Source organism: Ostrinia furnacalis, unplaced genomic scaffold (assembly GCF_004193835.3).
Source record: "Ostrinia furnacalis isolate ACB-3 unplaced genomic scaffold, ASM419383v2 OfSCF3056, whole genome shotgun sequence".
NCBI classification, from domain to species: Eukaryota; Metazoa; Arthropoda; class Insecta; order Lepidoptera; family Crambidae; genus Ostrinia; species Ostrinia furnacalis.
Genome location: NW_021133295.1, coordinates 356,461 through 377,285, shown reverse-complemented (window position 1 = coordinate 377,285; position 20,825 = coordinate 356,461). Strand labels below are relative to the sequence as shown.

Here is a 20,825-nt window from a genome sequence, read left to right as displayed (position 1 = left end):
TTGGGTCTATATTAGTTGATCTACGGATAAATTATGAATGATCTTCATTAAAGGTAACATAATATTTATGTTTAACATACTCTTTTAATATTTGGTAAACAAAAATAATATTTGATCCTCTTTTTTAGTTATTGATCTTTAATTTTGTTAATTTGATGATTTTTATATCAAGTTTGCCTTTTAATATTGATCACCTAATAAATACATTTCGATCTATGTATAACTTAACTTTAAAATATATTTGATCTAACAAAAAATATTATTGGTTAATATTTTTAATTAAAAAATATCTTTTAATTTACGCGGTACTTTGTGGTTGAGTGACAATCGTCCGTCATTGGTTACTGAGTTGGCCAAGGGCTTAGCGGCCAATAAGCAAGCAGAATGGTACATTGCCATGTTTGTTTAAATTACAAGCTTTGCTTAGTTTGGGACTAGAGGCGCTATGTAAAATAATTTCTTACTTCTGACATCCCTGAACCCGACATCATAATTTTTACCTCTTTATTTTTTTCAAATCGCAAGGTTGATTTTCTCTTAGTATACCGATCTCGACCGTGATCAGTGACCATAAAGTCATCTGTCAACGGGTCGATTAGACACGATAAAAGCACTAAACGATATTTGTTTACTTTTAGTGCGACATCGGGTCGTAAGGACCTGATAAGTTTTTTTTTTCCAAATATTTACTGTGTTTGACGAAACAATTGCAAAACAATATTTATCTTTCGTACTACTGAAAAGACCGAATATATCCATCCCGCACCAACGCATCCAGCACCTAAGGTCAATTCGACCCGATAACGCAGTGTGAACGTGTTAAGTATGCTTTTTTAATAAAAAAAAATCTTTGAACATCAAGTGCCTTTAAATAGTTTCCATCCTTTGACTACAACTTAATAAAAATAAGTACCATAACATAATTATTTTGAAGATTATTTGATATAGACAAAAAATAATTTATACAAATCGAATTATTTAAAAAAGTATCACAATATTGAATATTTGGTGCTCATTTCTTTTATTTTTGAGGACCAACAAGTAACGATCAGATAAAATTTTTACATCTCAAATTTTTTTTGCGTAGTTCAAAAGAGGTTAAAATATCGATCGATTTTATTTATTTTATGTCTCAAAGAAAGAGGATCAATCATTAAAATAGATGACCATTTAGATTTTTTTATTTGCCGTTTTTGCTAATTTAAAAAGATCATTTAAATACATGCCCTTTTTATCCCGTTATTTATTGCCATTAAGGCGGAACAAAGTTCGCCGGGTCAGCTAGTTAGAAATAAAATCCAAATATAACAGATTAATTTATTCATTTATTAAAAAAGTACTCTCCTTTTAACTTATCAATTAAGATAACATAAAAAATCTTCGTTTTTGTATTTACATAGCTGAGTCTCTATCACCTCACAGCCAAGGTACGCATTTACGCTACAACAAAATAAACCAATATAAAAATCTATAACTGAGTGAACAAAAACATAACCCTCCTTCTGGCGCAGTCGGGTAAAAACAACATTGAAAGTAATAACAATAGCTTGGTATTAACATACCTACTCGTGGACTTATCGTCTGTCAGTCAGTCTTATTGAATAAAATACATACATAGTTATAGTTATGTATTACAAAGTTTCATGCGTCTGGAATGTTAATAGCCTTCTAAGTTAAGCCATGAGTATTGTAATAATAAAAATTAAATTATAAAAATCCAAGCACATCACTTACAATAAAACTTAACATATTCAGGAATGTTAAAAAAACACTGACTTTCCACATAATTTACAATATGGCACAACAAACTTAAGTAATTAAGGACATTAACTATATCTCTGGATATGTTTCAAGACTAACTTTTAAAGCTTCCATTTACACAGGAATTATACGTTGTCTTATTTTTGAGACACAAAGCAATAATTGCTTGAATAACTCACACGATATACCTCTAACAGTTCTTAAGTAACATGTACATTCATTGAAATAAAACTAAAGGCACTAAATCAACAATCATTTACAACAACGCAATTGTGCCTTTTTTCGTGTGATGCGGATTTCCCCGGATTCCGTTAGTGCGGGCTATCCGCATATTTCATTATTTTTATATTTTTTCCTGTATGCGGGCTACACGCACGTGGAACGCGGATTGGCTGCGACCACAAAATACGAAATATTTGTCCTGCATACAACCAGCAGCGTGATTTTACATGGGACCAGATCCGCATGCGTTCCGAAATCCGCACCACAGGAAAAAGGCACATAATATAATGCGACAATTACTTAAATAATGGTTATTACGATTTCGTTTTTTGGTGCCATCACTACTTATTTAATTTATAGACAGACGCTGTTTTAAATTACGTCAAAACATGCCAATCTAGAATCACAACACAAATAATAACAGAGAAATGTATTCTGAAACATTTTCAGCCATCTGCTTACTGGATAAAAAGTACCTTGATTTATCAAATATTATTTGTAAAAGTCTAAGATTTATGAGTAATTGAGTAGGTTTGATTATTATTTTTATACACTTATAAACGCTATTGTTGTCTTATTAATCATCGCATTGAAATATTTTAAGGCAACCCTATTCTTTACATATTATATTTAATCGAAAATACTTTTCGTCCGGTAAGCACGCTTCTTAATTACGAGTATGTAGGTACTTGACTGCGTTGCTCAGCGCTGCTTCGCCTACACTATACTAGTTTTGCCGATCAACAGTCAAACATCGATAGCAGCACAATATACTAGTAGTCTATCGACATTTTAAATCCACGACTCTACATAATAGCGTAGGCTCCGCCCTTATCAATACGTACTTTTCACAGCTGTCGCTTATCAAAATAAGGCACATTCCGATCCAAGTGACCGCGAGCATTCGCGCGTGACCGCGAGCATTCGCACTGGACGCGTGGCGAGCACATTCTAGTTGTAACAATCTCGAGGACATACTGTAAATTCAATATTAAGTCTTGAAACTTTTCTGATATGTATTTGCGACTGAAATGCAGTTCAGTCGAACCATCTGTAGGTAAAGAAGCTACAAACGATATCAGTATTGAATTTGTAGCGCTTCCATTACGAATAGTAGCTCCTTTGATCTCGTGCATATAAGATTTGCCGAAAGATAACAGATAACTGTTACGATAAAAGGGTTCTGACTTCAAAGAAATAGGCTGAATCTGCCGGTTGATTTAGGTTTTCTTTCCGTCAGTGAATTTTATTTGTGCAAATTATACATTTAAGTATGTACTTTATTTATCACAAGAGTGATCACATAATTAATTAACGTTTTCCGAATTACTATTAGAAATTCTTTTGAAATCAACCTGATGTAGAGCTACTATTCTTCGATTGCTAAGGGGTGCTATACACATAAGTAAGCCAGCATTATGCGACTCAGTAGAGCTGTAGAAGAAGCAGTAGGAGGACTATAGCATTCGCTCTACCAGGATGACGCCACTGTAGAGTAAGGTCTTGATACTTGCCAGTGGCGCACTTGAGCACAAAAAAGTTAACTTTCATTAAGGATAAAGGTTAACAGGAAGGGTTTGTCTGACAAATACAATGAGGGCAGTCTTTAACCTACTAACCCTACAAAAGGATCAAGAGAGGCCCTTCTCATCTGGAGAAAGATCTTTTATGAGAACAGACGGGGCCTCCACGATCGCGGGGCTCTGGGCACCTGCCCATATTGCCTAGTGGGAAAGAGGGGCCTGATTTGTCATAAAAAATACTGCCGGCTCACATATGTGTTCCTAGCACACCTAACTAGGCGGTGTGACCAGTATGCGAACGGAGCAGTGCCGCGCGCACCGCTCTGTCGCGCGTCGCCGCCTTCTTCTCTTGGTCGCGCGACGCTGTCGGGTGTCTCCTGGATCGGAATGCCACCTCTACACCATCCCGTTCCCGAAATGGGTGTTGTTGTTCAGGTGCTTGTGGGTCCCGTTCTGGACCGCGTAGGATGAGTCCCGCCGGCCGTTCCGCTCGGAGAGAGAATTCCGTGCTCGGGCGAGGGTAGCTGCGGATATTTCCATGGACTCGCCGTAGTAGGGTAGGCGAGAACCTCGCCTCATGCTGCCGCTGCGGTATCGCGTGTTCTGGAGTGGAGAAAATACATTTGATGTTAAAAATACACCTGATAAAGGTAGCAGGAAGGCGCTGGACGCAGGCCGCTACCAACCGGGCAACATGGAAAGCATTGGGGGAGGCCTATGTTCAGCAGTGGACGTCCTATCGCTGAGATGATGATGATGATGATGAAGCCTTTAAACATTAATTGACAAAACTCTTATAAGAAGTGTAATGATGTCTTGATTATTTTTTTTTACTACGATAACTTTAAGAAAGAATAACGATGTATTGCATACGAGTGTAATTCAGTTTCTTACAAGTGTAAGTATAGGTCATGTTTTAAGGAGTACTTGTGACTAACCAATCAAACATGTGTTATAATATTTGTCTTCAGTAACTTACAATAGGATGCTGACAAAAACGGGGTTCGTAAAGAGATGATGCAACTTAATTATCTATAAAAGATTTTAAACTTACCGGCCCTGACTTCCACGTCCACCGGTTCCTGTTGAAGACCCCGTAGACGATGGGGTTGGCGCAGGAGTTGGTGCATGAGAACAGCCACATGGCCTTCTGCAGGGCGGGGTCCAGATTCTTCAGAGTGTCTTTGTCTATCCAGAACCTGGAATTATGGTCAAAGAATATTTTAAATACACTCGACGTCAAATAAATCGCACCTCCCGCGACAAGCATTTTCAAACGTATGCATCCCCACTTCCCACCAATATTGGTACCATTTAAAAGCCTAGTTCTAACCTTCATTTCATTAAAGGAAAGGTTTTTACCTCAAAAATGTGTCTTTAGAAGGATCCAGAGTCTATTCTTCAAAAAATAGGTAGTTAAGCTAGAGCCAACTTTTATGGCTATAAGACTGTTAAGTTGGGTTTAATTGCTATCCATCTGTTAAAGAGGACACGTGAAATCATTATTTGGTTTTATGATCATAAAAATTGGTCTAATTGATCCCATAGGTGGGCCCAAAGTGAGGTATTTTTTCAAGTCACATTTATGGTATATGTTATTCATTTATTAAGAAATTTAATGTGTTTTTCTTTAAGGATATTTATTGGGCTTTCAAATAACACCAATATTGTTGGGGCACCATGATTGTGTCAGGAGAAAATCGTTAAAGTTTGCGTCGCGGAAGGTGCGGTTTATTTGATGTTGAGTATAGATTTTCTATTAGTTAGTCTCCTATCTGCAAATGATTAAGGATGGTTTTAGTTTCAAGTCAATATTATATTAGAGTGTAATGCCGACATAGTAGTCGACTAAGAAAATTAGATGTGACAGTAAAGCCTGCTTAATATTGAAGGCTTGATAGCGCAACGGTAGAGCATAGTTCACAGAGATCAACAAGTCCTTACTAGACTGGGTACATTTTTCACTTGACTCGCGACTGGGTGTACTCGTAATAAGACTGTAGCAAAATGTGTAGTCTGGGTCGTCGTAATCATAAGAAATATTTGGAGTGTTTATCGTTAAAAACAATCGCCAATAGCGCGTTTAAAAAACGTGGTGTGTAATTTGGCTGCAAAGGAGTTACGGAGATGAAAAAAGAAACAACTGACTGACTTACCATAGACAATAACAGTAGTAGGGCGACCAGCAGGTGAAGAACACCAGCACGATGGTGACCGTCATCTTGATAGTGCGCGCGCGCGCCCGCCCCAGGATGCCGACGCCGCTGCGACGCATTTTGTCTGTGAATTCATTCAAGAACATTGTATTATTAATAAACCCACAAGGTGAAGGATTTCTTCTTGGAACGGTCGTACCACTTCATTTGAATAAGGAGTAGAATTTGTTTGTTAGGCACTAAAGTTGTGAGTTAGGGTGTGTAGGGTTTGAAGCTTGACTCTTCACGAGATCTGTGTGCCTACCATGAGTTTACGTTAGGTGAGCTCGCTAGCGAATACGTCAAAAAATTCTATGAAGATTTTATTTCTTGAAAGTAGCCGCTAGGGGCGCTGCACAATATGTCATACATTTAAATGTCATTTTTTTACGCAGTCGCTAGCGAGCACACCTAACGTAAACTCATGGTAGGCACACTGATAACTTTTTCACAACGCGAGCCATTATGGTCTCGTCGTGATAAAATTTTACTTACATTAAAATGTTTTTGGTGCGATCCTATTACTCAACCCAAGAATGCCCAAGATAAAGATATGACAAAGACTAACCCGTATTGTACAACTGTACCTAAGCCTCGTCATGTCGTGAATCACATGCACAAAGTTGAAACGCTTTCATCAAGATTGCCGAAGACAGACAATAATGGAGTCTTTACTTTACATACAACGAGAATATTCATTACTAAATAAACGGTATCACCAAATGCTTTGCATTGCTGAAAACCACAAGCCCGTACCATGATATTGTTGATGATAGTGGAAAAGCGACAGTATCGCTACTTTTGCTTACCATTAGCGGTGTTCGCTCTCCGGATGATTTCGAGTAGCGCGGCGGAGGAGCAGTATAGTGTAGACAACAGGGGAGCGATGTACATGAGGAGCATGTTGACTAGAAAATACGCGAACTCGTGTCTGAAGGTGGGTAGCGACCCGTAAGACACGCACTGGTAGTACCTGAGAACAAATATAAATATAGATTAGAAGTGCGCCATATTTCCTCAAAAGAGAGGAATTCTTGTGGTTAAGGAGCTTGGATCAGAATTCAGTGAAAGTTTGTTGTTAAACAATTATTCTGGTGCATTTTTCGATGGCGTTTATGTGTCGAAATTCCATCCTTTATGGAAACTATTTAGCAATTGTATGACTAGAACACCTAACAAAATAAGTAAAAAAAATACAATTGTAATAATTCATTGTAGAACTTATAATAGAGTAGGTAAGTCCCTGAAAATGTCGTATGAGTAAATTTTACCCTTGGAGCATAAACCATAATCCTCTAAGACTCTCTCTACCCGTTACAACTTGCATATTATGCATAAAATTAAGTCATAATAATATAGTAGGTATGTTTGTTTGTAGATAGGTGTACGTAAGATACGAACATCTTAAATCGTTTCAAGTGAAGTAGCCGAAAAAAAGAAAATAAGACTGGAAATATTTCTTATGAAGCAAAGATAGTTTCGCTAAACTTTTCCCCTGGGGCAACAAGATTTGAACTTCCACATCTTTTTTATCGAAGAAATCTTTAAGCATTCGAAATAGGTCGTTATTTACCCTATCTCTGAAATCTATACAGTGTGAGTCACGTTAAAGTGTACATATGAAAATAGATGAAACTAGACTTATTTTTATCGACAAAATAGAGGTAAAAAAATTTGAGATTTTTTTAAATTTTTTTATAAAATATTTTTTCTTCCAATTACTTACTGTAAAGAAAACGTAATAACTTTTAAACGAAGCGGTATATCCTGATAAAATAAAAACAGTAATAATGCTAAATAACAGGCAATACTAAAAAATACATAAAATACACAAAAAATGCCAACAAATAATAAAAAATGATACTTTTTAAAAAAAATCTGCTTTTAAATTCGTGTTTTTTTGGTTATTTCATAAATTTTAACTAAAATGCTTATTTTACTTCGAAATCTTTTGTTTTTATTTGAAATCTAACTTGTCCTTATCAAAATTACAAATCTAGAGCCATTTTCAGTTTCGTTGTTAACGAAGCGTTGAATGGTGCGCCCGGAGAGGCTTAGTTCAAACGATCATTGCAAAAGTTGTGATAGTGATAGAGACATGTGATTTTTGGTTTTACAAAGGTAATACAATAGAGAATAATAAAAAGTAATAAAAACCACCGGTTATAGGGGCATTTTTTGGAGAAATTTATCAAATAACCAAAAAAACACGAATTTGGAAGGAGATTTTTTTCAAAAATTATCATTTTTTATTATTTGTTGGCCTTTTTTCTGTATTTTATGTATTTTTTTAGTATCGCCTGTTATTAAGCATTATTACTGTTTTTATTTTATGAGGATATACCGCTTAGTTTAAAAGTTATTACGTTTTCTTTACAATAAGTAATTGGAAGAAAAAAAATTCTATAAAAAAATAAAAAAAAATCTCAAAAAAATTTTGACCTCTTTTTTGTCGATAAAAATATGTCTAGTTTCATCTATTTTCATATGTACACTTTAACGCGACTCACACTGTATAAAGCTAAATCTACTTTTGCCTTTGAAAATATGAAATGATACTTCGACATGCGTGAAATATTAGGCATTATAGAAAATGGAAATCTACGTTTCAAAGTGAAAGACATACAAGGTATTTAAAGGTATACCAATAAATCTGACATCAAAAGGTCTCATAAGGTTTTCCAAATGATATTAGTTTCAAACGTGCTGAGATTTACGGATGTGTTCAATTATGCCTGAATAGGAAACCCAATTTTATTGTTTGTAGAGGATGAACAAACAAATGCTTCACAGAGTTAAACCCACATTTCGAGAAATCAATATTGCCCGAGATATATAGGAGGTACAGAAGACGGCACGTCAAGGTAAAAATTGTAGAGTCTTATGCAGTCGTAATAGGAGCGAATTTGCAACAAAAATGGGTAGTCTAATGCGCTGTCATCTTTACTTTTGAGAGGATAACACGTGCTATTTGTATCTTCACTTAATTCACTTTATTGTGAGAATATATTATGTTATGGACATTCATATTATTTGTCGAACAGATTACAAACATTGACCACTCTGATTTGGTGAATGTAAGACCCGATTTTCAGAGAGCTTAAAAAGATTTTTAGTTTATTTACGACTTTTAGTCAAATGTCTTTAATCTGGCAAGCGTAAGATAATGAAGACGTTATGGCTGTATTTATTTTTGCTTTGTAAATGTTTTTGTGTATTATGCTTTATTAACTTCTTTTTTACATGGACTTAGACTAAAAATATAACAATCGGGAGAACTATTATACAATTAGAGAAGTTCGTTAATTAAAGCTCTTTTTTGCTCATTAACTTGGCCTGCACGGCCTTTGTATCGGATTGTTGGATTATCTTCGACGAGGAGGGACTAACATGTCCCAGACAGGTGACATACTATTTCGATGAGAATGACAATCCAAGGACCAGTTTGAAACAGTCTCTCATAGGTACCTACCTATTTTGCTTGGCATTTTTCTATTTGACATAACTAGTTTCAAATCGGGGATCATAACATTACATATATTTTGTTCCGAAAATACAAAAATACAGTGTTGAATAAATGGTTTTACTAGTATGACTGTCAAACGTCTGGAATTTCACGAGTCTGGAAACTTTGGAAAGTGAGGTATAGCTTTTGATGTAGTTCAAAGTTACCGCTCTTTTGTTAGATAGACTTATTACCTACTTATTAATTTAAAGCAAAATTATTTACGTAAGTATTTAATTTAATTCTTGTGATCGTATGACGCGAGAGCAAGCTATTTTCTATAAATGGAATTGCACAGGGCATCGAGAGGTTTGAGTATAGAAATAGTGCGTCGTGCCAAACGACATTATGTTTATTATTAGTTCTATGTTTGGATTTCAACTGTTTATATCATGTCTGCAGCTAGCGGTCATTGTTCGCCTAACATTATAGTTTATTTAATTAATATTATGCTGTTATGTCCTCATTAAATCATTTTAAAACAAACTAAAACTTATTTTCAAACACTAAGGTGGCTAGATTTATCTTAATTATGTAGGTACTTACTCGTACACAACTTAATGTTTGCCTCAGCAATATCTTAATTGTACTGAAGATTCGATAAAAAACTAATTTAGATAAAGATATTCGTTGAAGAGAACCTTGTGAAGATAAAAAGGTCTACAAACAGTCGTGGAGTTGTTAATTAAAATTATTGACGCATGATCAAAACAAAGTCATTTAAAAATGCAAGGTCGTGGTTTTGACCCAAATTTAACTTAGAAATGTTTTACCCAGTCTTGAAAGCTAAAACGTAAATAGTGTTTCGTCACATTTCAGACAATATGACGAAATACATAACGGTCGAAATAGCCCCATGAATGTGGGTCAGGTCAGATGCCTCCTTGTTATTGGTATCAAATATCTTGCAAATGGGCATTTCTAGCTATTGCCAGAATTATGATAGTCCGATCTATTTTTTGTACTATTAAGTTTTTCTTCGCTGTCAACCAAATTTGATACCGAGTCAAGAAAATCTATAATTACATTATTGAGAAAAACGTAAAAATAGCGTTTCTTAGAATGGCATTAGAATAGTGTATACAATTAATCTAAGAATGATTTTGTTTTATACAAACTGTTCATTGTACTCCGAAATAAGCACAAAATCATTTATTATTATTTTTAAATGAATTGCAAATTGTTCTTTCTGTTTTTCAGGTAGGTTCTTATCTCCTTAGCAGACAGGTACCAAAATGGTTTTAAAAATTGATAAAATTTTGTGTTTAATTTGAGGATCGAAAAGCTCACGGGACCCTAGGGAAGTAGGGATTATTGGAGTGTTTAAAAGAGAGTGACTTACCCCTTAACATCAGGGTGTTCTTCCACATGGAAGATGAAGCTCTGCGGTAGGCTGGCCAGCACGGCGCATCCCCACGCGATGGCCAGCGCTCTGCGTACGCGCGCCTCCCACGTCACGTTCAGAGGCTTCAGGATTGCATAGTACCTGCGGAGAAGGTCACTGTTCAACACTAAGGCTGAGTTGCACCACCTAACTTTGACCGTAACTATAACGATAACCGGTGCTTTTTGTATGGAGTTTGACAAATTTTTGACATTTGTCGAAGTTAAAGAAAGATGGTGCAACCCAGCCTTAGTCCTTAAACAATAGCTAAATAATTGACGTGTACAAAAAAGGAGAGGTCTCGTGGCGTAAATGTTGAGTAAGGAAATGCGAACATCAGGTCCCCCTTACCCGGCTGGCCAGAGAGGGTGAAGAGTGGGCCAAATTCTCCATTTGTCTCTATCAAACTAGAGATACTAGAGGGTATTGCTCCTGCATTGAAGACCTTAATCCTTATGATGATGACGATGAAATTAAACTATCTACTCTGTTAGTTGGTAACAGCCTAGGTACATACATATTCAATTAGCTTTGTGTATCAAATATGACAATAGTCGCAAGTAAATATTTACATATCCATTCTGACCATTTTGTAGTTCCAGTAGATGTAGCGATTCTGAAAATTACTCTACACTATTACGTACGTCTTATTAGTTGACAACTATATGCAAATGATTACGCAGACACCTTTACATTCGTGCCCTTTGATTCTGCCCACAGATGTTTTGTTTCACCAAATCGCACGAAAATGCAGAATGATAATAATTCTGCCCAACCTAAATTTATAAATACGATAGTAAATGAAACAGTTTTTAAGTAAACACAAAGTCAAAAAATCTTGTTTTAAACTGACTCTTGATTAAATTAAAGCTAAACATACTTTTAAACTAGTTCAAAATAAGTTTCGGCGAATTGAAGTTTGACGTTGACTCCATTGTTCGTTTGGACACAACATTTTTGTCGTAGTTTTAGAAAAAAACAATTACTTAATTAAAGTTGGACAATGAACATTAAATACCTTCAACAAAAAGAAAATGAAGGCAAACATAGTTCAGAGTTGCTCCTAAGCTTTTTAAAAAGGTTTAAACTTTTGCAAAGTTCGAAGAGCTTTGTCTGATAGGTGGACAGGACGACAGGACGTGGCATATTCGCATAAAGGCCTTTCTATGCGTTCAGCCTTTACAAAAGCTGCATATGGTCGAGAAAAAATTGAGTTTACCCGTGAATAGACGGCAAAGACAACATGATTATTGGCATAACTGTCAAGTTTAATACCGTATACATGTGACTTTAAAATCTTTGGCATCCTTTTAATGTAAGACTCTACTCATGATTTTAAATATTGAAATTTTAACTCACTGGATTTGTTTCATATTTGAGAATATCTTATGTAGAGTCTTAATTTAAAAGGATGCCAACGGTTTCAAAGTCACCCTGTATACCTATTAAAGGTATTGTGTATTTAGTAAGTTACGTCATGATTAAATATTACAAAAGAGAAAGTTTGTAAGGATTTGGATGTTACTCAACGTAAACCGCTGGATTTACTAAACTTTGATCAGTTCGATAATCCCTTGGCACTTACAATAACATAAAATGTTTATTCGATGAGGGATTTTAATATATGCGTAGGTTATTCAATTCGTATAGTATGCAAATATGTTGAGTGGAATTACTTAATCCTCTAAGCCAATTTGGAATTTTAGGGTTTTGAACGTCAGGTGGTCTTTAAAAAGATTATTTTACGACCAAAATATTAGCATTTGGAATAAATATTGGCATAAAGTTCGAAAATACTGAACTGTCCTATCCATGACATTGACAGTGGGGCGCCACCGTCAATACCGGATCGCTGGTTCCGATTTTTGCCATGTTGGAAAACATATAGTTGAACGATGGTAGCGCCCCCCTGTCATTAAGTTTGGTGGGACAGTTCAGCGTGGGTCATCTATACATGAGCCGAAGTAATCCGTATAGCGGTTCATTCAATCTGACATTACGGTTGTGTCCTCGAGTTACAACCCCAAGATAGAAGAATAATACCTAATTTACTATTATTACGAAAATGTTGAAAATTCAGACAAAGAAAGGGATTGGGCTATTTTTATACTAGTGACTACGACTCGCCCAATATTTTATTTAGAAAATGTTAGCCCACCTTAGTAATCTAACGGAAACCAAACCAATATTGGCAGGCCATTTCCATGAAGAGGTTCCTTGCTCTTGGTCATTTCTGTGAAGTGGTCCGTTACTGTCTAGTCACGAATCACAATACATTATCCTCCGAATCCAATACTAAAGTTTACCAATACCTCGAGGGAGTAAAACTAATACTTCACAATAATCACATATTTTATCTTTTTATAGTACAATTATATTCATAACTAGCTTTCCGCCCGCGGCTTCGCCCGCGTGGAATTTTGTCTGTCACAGAAAAACAATATCGCGCGCGTATTTGCTCACCGTTTAGACCTACCCTGGACTACGACAAACATTTTAAAACCAAAATCAGCTCAATCGGCCCAGCCGTTCTCGAGTTCTAATCAGACTAACGAACATCAATTCATTTTTATTTATATAGATAGATATAGAAATAAAGAAAGAAAGAAGAAAGAAAAATGGTTTATTTGGTTCAAACAGACGTTTTAAACAATTTAAATTACATACATATTTATTGAACCAAAATGGCTCCTACTCAGCTTGTATCATACTTAGATAGATAGATAGATACTTAGATGCTATTCTGAAAACAGATTTATGTATAGTCTGATGTGTACTTCAAACGTTAAAAGTGTAATGCAGACTGTGGATCGTTGTTGATCATCATCATCATAATTTCAGCCATAGGATGTCCATGCTGAACATATTAGGCCTTCCCCATTAAGTTCCATGATGACCGGTTGGCAGCGGCCTGCATCCAGCACCTTCCTGCTACCTATATGAGGTCGTCGATCCCCCTTCTTGTGGGTGGACGTGTTAAAGAGGCACTTAATCAGTAAACTACTAATTAACCTTTGATTGGAAAGTCAAATGATGGATGGTTGGTTTATGTATAATATAAACTAACAATGTACAATATTGCCAATTTAAGTTTAATAGTGCGGACTATGCGTTTATATTTGACTTTAGGGTGAGATGTCAGTTTTTGTGAGGTTACTACGAAAAAGATGGAAAACTTGACATTATGTAAAGGGCACACGAATATAATCATGCTTGTTTGAATCGCATTAACAAAGGGACAAAACCATTAGTTATCTCAATATCTAAGAGGTATTTTGGTTCTAAGCATACCTACATTTTACGTCATAGGTCAAAGTACATACATAGGCGTAGTGGGCGTGTATGATCCAAAGTACCTACGTACTTAATATATAAATTGAAATTGTAAATAGGTATTATGTACTTGTTTCGTAAATTCTGTTGTTATTCCATCAATTCAGTCCTTAAGCTCTGCTAAATCGATAAAAAAAACAAACCAATTATTCGGCTTTCGTTTCATTTGAAGGATTTACTTGTGATTGTTTACTCTCCATCAACGAAATGTGAAATACAAGCCAGTCGTAAGTAACTTTACTTAGAATTCGTCTGAAATATAATGGATGACTGACCTATTATAATTTTTACTTAGATTTATTATACTATTTTACTAGATGAAAAATACATAAGACCAAGGGCATGGAAACAAGTAGAGGTTAGGTTTTACTTAAATATTGAGAAATTATTATTTTAATGTACCCGAATCATGTAGATAGCAGAAGACGCCATTTAGGCAAGTGACAGGGTTAATTTAATAGAGTTAGCTATTAATTTAGCAGAACCTAGGCGAATCGGAAGATCTAAAGGTGTTTATGATTGGACATTATTCGGGGAGCGAAAACCAATTTGGAACAGACAATAGCAATAGCTTCGGTTTACGCGATGAGGAACTAACGTAAGTGCGCCTATTAACGACCCCCCAAAATTTGTATTCTATTACCGCCCTATTTTTCTTTCTATCATAAAATACATAATAACAGGTTCCAGAAAACACGTTACCTAAAAATATCTAGATATGTTTATTGACTATCAAAACGATTAAAGTTTGTGTTCGTAAATAACCAGTAAACGGAGTTATTTGACATTAAATGGGACGCGCCCGCAACGGACGCACTTTTCATACTGACGCGCTCCCAGCTACTTAAGGTGCACCTTGTTATTAATTAGCGATTTTAACACATTTAAAATGAGTATACCAACATGTTTTTGCATAACAATATTAATTCGTACTTTAGTTTCCTTAATAAACCCTCAATATAGCCCTCTCGCTGTATTTTTGTGGCTTAAATACAATTTTAAATAAGGGCGGTAATAGAAACACTTTTCATAATTTGGTTCCTAATAACGACCCATGGCGTTGTTAGAATTTTGATAACGTTTTTTATTTTAGTATTTGTATCTTTAACTACGCATTTAACCTCCATTTTGTTGTCTTAATCGATTCATAAGAATATTTCACATAGTTAAATCAATTAACGCCATACGTTAATTGTCATAGGTTTGGCATAAAACTGCAATGAACATTAAAGAATATCTCTAATAATGTATGACAATAGATTTTATAAAAACCTGTTAAATTTTAATTAGTACCTATTTGATATAAAATAAAACCTAATAAAAATGATACTTCACTGATCATGTCTTCATTAAAGTAGATATTTTAGCTGCTTACTGTTTTTTTTTACGGTCGCTAATAGAATAAAGTAATGTTCATACTTAATTCTATTACCGCCTCATAACTATAACGCCACCTGCGAAGACTTATAAGCCTGTATTTTGTATATAACTAACATTTATGTCATGACACCAAACCAATCATGCGTTATCACAACTACTATGTAACTTATTAAGATCTTTTGAATAATAAAAAAAATATTTAAAATAATTATACAGACAGTGTCCATTGTCCATAGTTTAAATTAAAATACACAATTACACACAATTAAAATCAAAAACATAAGTCAAAAACTAATTGAAAATTATAGTCAAATTAAAAATAAAAATGAAATATTAAATGAATATTTAATTTTATTAAAACTCAAATATAGTTTAAGTTTAAATAAGGACCCCCACTACTTACTAGAACACCGGGTACCGTGTAATCAAGTATAATAGAGGAATTTATTATTCTACTATTTTTGCTTGATTTATTTATTTATTTTCGAGAAGCGTACCTTTTCTCTTTTAATAATAAAAAATAGACTTGAAAAAAAAAACAAATTTAACTATAACTAAAAGCAAAACAAATTTAACGTCAAAAAACCAAGTGGTTCCCGAGCCTCTGAGCGGGAATCGAACCCGTGCCTCTTGGAATATACCCAATTGAAGAGCAATATTCTTAGCGGTCGGTAATAGAAACAGAAAAAACGTTAATAGAAACACACCTCGTCTATAGGTCGGTAATAGAAACAATTGCTTTTTCAGATTAAATTGCTATTTATTAATTATTGTGCGATTGAATACTCATTTTTACTACTTGAATTCAAAGATTACTTCATCATTGTTATAAATAAATTAAAGTGTCTTTTCTATCACCACGTCTTATATCTAATTTTCTAACGTTTATCCGAAGTGAGCTTAAACTGGCGGTAATAGGCGCATTTACGTTAACTGGCAGGTGTCACCGTACGACGAATAGTGAATTTAGCGGCCAAAATGATTGAAACTAGGCAACCCAAGTCAAACTGGTTGAGCGATGATGGACGATAAATTATGATTAATGAGCATTCACTGTTATGAATTATGTTAGTGGTAATGGCGTTCACTGTTATGAATTATGTCAGTGTGTTTCAATTAGTGAGTATGGACACTATCTGAAATTGTTTTTGTACTAAGAACTCGATGAATATCAAAAGAAGAGGCTGTCGAGTAACTGACAACATTAAGTTGCTACTTATAATTATACTTATCCTGCTGGATATAATTTTCTTACAGTTCAACTTACACACATTGTTCCGTAGTTACAGAGAAAAGGAGATTAGCAAGATATACTCTCATTTATTTCCTACAGTTAACCTTACACATTTCTCCGTACGTGCTACAGAGAAAAATACAAGTGCAGTAAAGTAACATTTGAATAATACATTCACATTAACATGGATCGACGCGAGCGCCTTGCGGATAGAACAAACGAGGCACGTAAGCGCAACGTAGGTACCGCGCGTCCCGACCCGACGCAGTGTGAATAAAATAATGGATATGTAAAAATAGACTAATTTAGCCTTGTGTTTACGGCTGAATAGAATAGAGAGTGGTATTATTAATACCACCCCCATTCTCCTCCCCAACCCGTCTGGACAGTATTGAGGGTGCTAGGTCAGATCCTCCTATTTGTCTGGTAAATTAGAAATGGTCGTGTTCCTGCCGAGCTTGAGATTAAGCTTGAGCTAGCAGTACCCTATGAAGATGTTAATGTTTACTTACCTATCAATAGCTATGCATATGAGCACGAAGCTGGAGAGGTAGAGGCCGAAGGTGCGCGCGAACATTATCAGCCGGCACATCAGATCGCCCGCGCGCCAGTGATGACGTCACACGTAGCCATTGAAGATGTTGATGCTTACCTATCAATAGCTATGCATATGAGCACGAAGCTGGAGAGATAGAGGCCGAAGGTGCGCGCGAACATCATGAGACGGCACATGAGGTCGCCCGCGCGCCACTGCACCGTGCCCGCCCACGCGATCTCCAAAGGCATCATTAGGAACGTCACCTGCCGACAGAACAAGGGTGTTATTAAGCTTAGATCTACAGCGTAGAGCAAAATAATTAGCAGGTATTATTTAAACTTGAATATGGGTCATATTTTTTGTTTGAAACTTAATAAACTCATTATTGTATTACCCATATCGCGTAGTATTTGGGAGCTAAATTCATTTACTCGTAACCTAGTAACGGTCAAGGACACTTAAATGTACCTATGTGGTAAAAAGAAATGGTTTTATATGGGCTTTGTAATACTACAACTGTATAAATTCCAAGCTCCCAAATTCCACAAATACTGTTGAGAATCGTCGAAGATTTGTTTACATACGATGTGGAGCACGTCATACCTAATGTAAAGTAGGACGCGGATTTGTCTCTAATATGTAAAAGAAAGAGAATTATGCAAAAGAACAAACGTTTTAGGAAAAGCCAAATGAAATATAATAACATACAACTCTCAGATACAGCATTGTTGTCAGTCAGAGTTAAATATTCGGGAAAACAATACAAGGTATAAAATTTCACCCATCTCAAATGTTATTCACTTTGTGAGTTCTAAACTTTGATCATTAAAATTATAATTCCGTGGGTTTGTGTACAAAGTTTTCTTGATGCGGGAGTGTGGTGAAAGCATTGTAAATGTCTTTTTAAACAATTGGGAATATGACGTTTGTATGACTTTAATAAATTCAGAAAAGTCGAGATGCCATGCCAAATCTTTTAACTGGTTGGTTAGACCCAATTCATGAACTTTATTTAAAGTATCTTATATTTCTTTAGGCTAATTAACTGTATCACCTTCTATATCTGTTTAATTTAATGTAGAGACATAACTAGTCGGCTCGACCACTTGAGACTCAGCACACGCGCACCCCAATATTTTTACTACAGTTCAGTTGTTTCTTAAGACTTCTCCGACACTCTTGAACAGTGTCAATGGTGTCTCAGGATGTCTCAGCCTTTGTCTCGTTTGATGTTCGTCGTTCATTACAGCACAAGGGTAATCGAACACTGAGGGTTTTATCTAGTACATTGCTCAAGAGATGGGCGGACAAGTGGATACAGTCGCTTGCTTTGTGTTTGCTTTTACCCAACCACAGGTTAAAATATCATAAACTTTTTGTTAGTATAGCAAGACAATAATAGAGGAATATTTGGCATGTTTTTATAGCAAAGTAAATGTTATGAATCAAAGTAAGGTAGTCGATTTTCATGAATTAATTAAGCTACTTGGGAAATGGTCGGGTATTGTAAACAGGATGTTTATTTCTTAAGCAATACAATGGGAAGAAAGGGAAGAATAGAATAGAATACTTATGAACCAATTGTTCATTTGTACGAAACATGCTATGAAATTATTATTCTGGTTAGATGAAAACAGACTTAAAACAAAGAAGTCTAAATTTAATATCATATTACGCTGTGTGTATAGCAGTCACTTATATCACGCTCAACACAATGGAAAGGAGACCTTGTATATTTATATACGGAAAGTAGATTGAATTTCAACGGGATATTTGCCGTTCCCTCGGGATAGTCCCGATGTCTTGACAACTTAACAAGGACATTAAATCGTTACCTCACTCGTGGCCTTGGGCATTGTCCACAACCCGTAAAGATAGTGTGGAGCAATATCCATTTAACGCCAACTTTGTTGGAGCCCCAATGAAATTGATGCTTTTATATCAATTTAGGAGATTAGAAGGGTAACGTCGCGACGCTGCGGCCGGATATTTTCAAATAACGCCCCCAGAAAGCCGCAAAATCGCTCAAAGCTTCTGTAAACGCGTTACAAAACAACATTTGCCGTGCAAACGCAACAAATGTGTGAAACGCGTATCACGTAAAAGCTTTTTGACATTTGGAAGAAGGCACTGTGAGTCTTACAAAACAATTCGGGCCATAACTGGAGTGAAGATCTTCGCCATACCACACCATTTTGGAGCTTTTAAAGTATGTGTCTGAAATTTTTCCTTTTGCGAATATTTTTTTTGCTTGTTAATCTGATGATGTATCTAAATGGTATTATATTCTTCTCAGAACAACGAAATTGGACGAATTCACACCAGTTATTTAGAAGCTGTAATCTAGTGCTTTATAATAGTGATCAAAGCTTTCAAAGCTTTGTAACTTAAAGGAATATAAAATGCGTAAAGGAATTTTATGTAAATAATATTATCAGACGCCTCTAGTGTGTTTATAAAAAATACGTTTACTCAAAATATTAATTTTGAAAACATTAGCTTTGTAATGGATACTTTGTGAAATTAAAATGTCATTTGTATTACCAAAATGTCATTTTTAAGGGCAGATTAAATTAAATTCATTTGTTTATAGTTGCCAAGTCCTAGGTACTAGTACGTTGGATGTAATTTCTAGAAAACGCCAAGGGATATTCATATTACAACATATGTACGAGTATAACATAAATTGTTGTTTCCCAGAATCTGTTGCTTGTAATGTGTAATACTACGAGTAATTTAAGCATGTTCGTACTTTATTATTTTCTAAGACATCGCTGCTTAACGACGGCGTTAGAAAAAATCTTGAAAGAACCTCTATGTCGTTCAGTAGGTAAAAAGAGCTAGTGTATTTAATTTTCATAAAGTTATAGTAAAAGCTTTTTGATGTTACGAGTATTTCCTGAAAGATCTTTATAAGAAACTAGGTTATTAGAAAATAAGTAATTTCAATTTTATTCCTGAATCACATTTCATTTGTGAAATTTAAACTTTATAAGAGAGAGACACGTATCTCAAGTCTTAGTATAGAAATGTAATTTTAAACCAAGACTTTTAGCTTTATCAAGTCGGCCCTTAGAATTTCCCATAGAAGCTCCATTGAGATCAAAGATACAGTCTCGATGTCGTGTCACACACGTAATACATTTGAGGGAGGGAGTTAAAGTCGCAGTGTATGATCAGTGCCTTAGCAAAAACTTACCATGAGATCAGCTACAGCTAAATGCATGAGTAGCACGTCTAGTCTGCTCGCGCGTCCCGCCCGCCGCCGTTTAACGAGCTGGGACAGCACTGTTATGTTCCCCGTGGCCGAGATCACCATGAGCACACTGTACACTGTTATAGACACCATATGTCCATGGTTAAACCTCATGTCCAGCGGCAACTCATCAGAGATATTCAGATGAGTCCAGTTCTTCTGCGACGCCCCACCGGGCCCGGACACTTTTTCATCTATATTCATTGTGAATGTTACACTATTTCACTTTGTATTGAACACAAGTCATTTTGGAATGCGGTGCTGCACCGGAGAACATTCGGTTTGTGCCTGCAACAAGAGAAAATAGGTGTTAGTTTATTTTGAGAGAGCTTAGTAGATAGAAGTCAAGGGCAAAAGGCAATTAAATAGTTGCTGAAATAAAACAATAAAAAGTTCATTACGACCGGACCAAGGCTAAAAGATTAACCCATTATCAACATACTCGTAGTTTGCTTGTAATTGTTTGTGAATTGTATAAAAGTAGATAGGCTAGT

At 35.5% G+C, this 20,825-nt stretch overlaps 2 protein-coding genes across 2 annotated transcripts in view; both read right to left on the bottom strand.

Annotated features, from left to right (window-relative positions):
• The window catches only part of LOC114357165 (uncharacterized), an 85,901-nt gene that overhangs the window by 22,545 nt on the left and 42,531 nt on the right, over positions 1-20,825 (bottom strand). The window lies entirely within an intron of this gene.
• Positions 1,768-20,619, bottom strand: AkhR (Adipokinetic hormone receptor). The gene is made up of 7 exons (XM_028310665.1): positions 20,275-20,619; positions 17,190-17,338; positions 10,549-10,692; positions 6,511-6,674; positions 5,663-5,786; positions 4,561-4,705; positions 1,768-4,109 (listed from the first exon to the last, which is right to left on the bottom strand). The coding sequence occupies exons 1-7, from the start codon at positions 20,533-20,535 to the stop codon at positions 3,903-3,905; spliced, it is 1,194 nt and encodes a 397-aa protein (XP_028166466.1). The 5' UTR covers positions 20,536-20,619; the 3' UTR covers positions 1,768-3,902.

Coding starts and splice junctions, on each gene's coding strand:
- AkhR (XM_028310665.1), bottom strand. CDS start 20,535: ATGAATATAGATGAAAAAGTGTCCGGGCCCGGTGGGGCGTCGCAGAAG. Junction 10,693..17,189: donor ATATGCATAGCTATTGATAG/GTAAGCATCAAC, acceptor CCTTCTCCGCAG/GTACTATGCAATCCTGAAGC. Junction 4,110..4,560: donor GGACGTGGAAGTCAGGGCCG/GTAAGTTTAAAA, acceptor TCTCCACTCCAG/AACACGCGATACCGCAGCGG.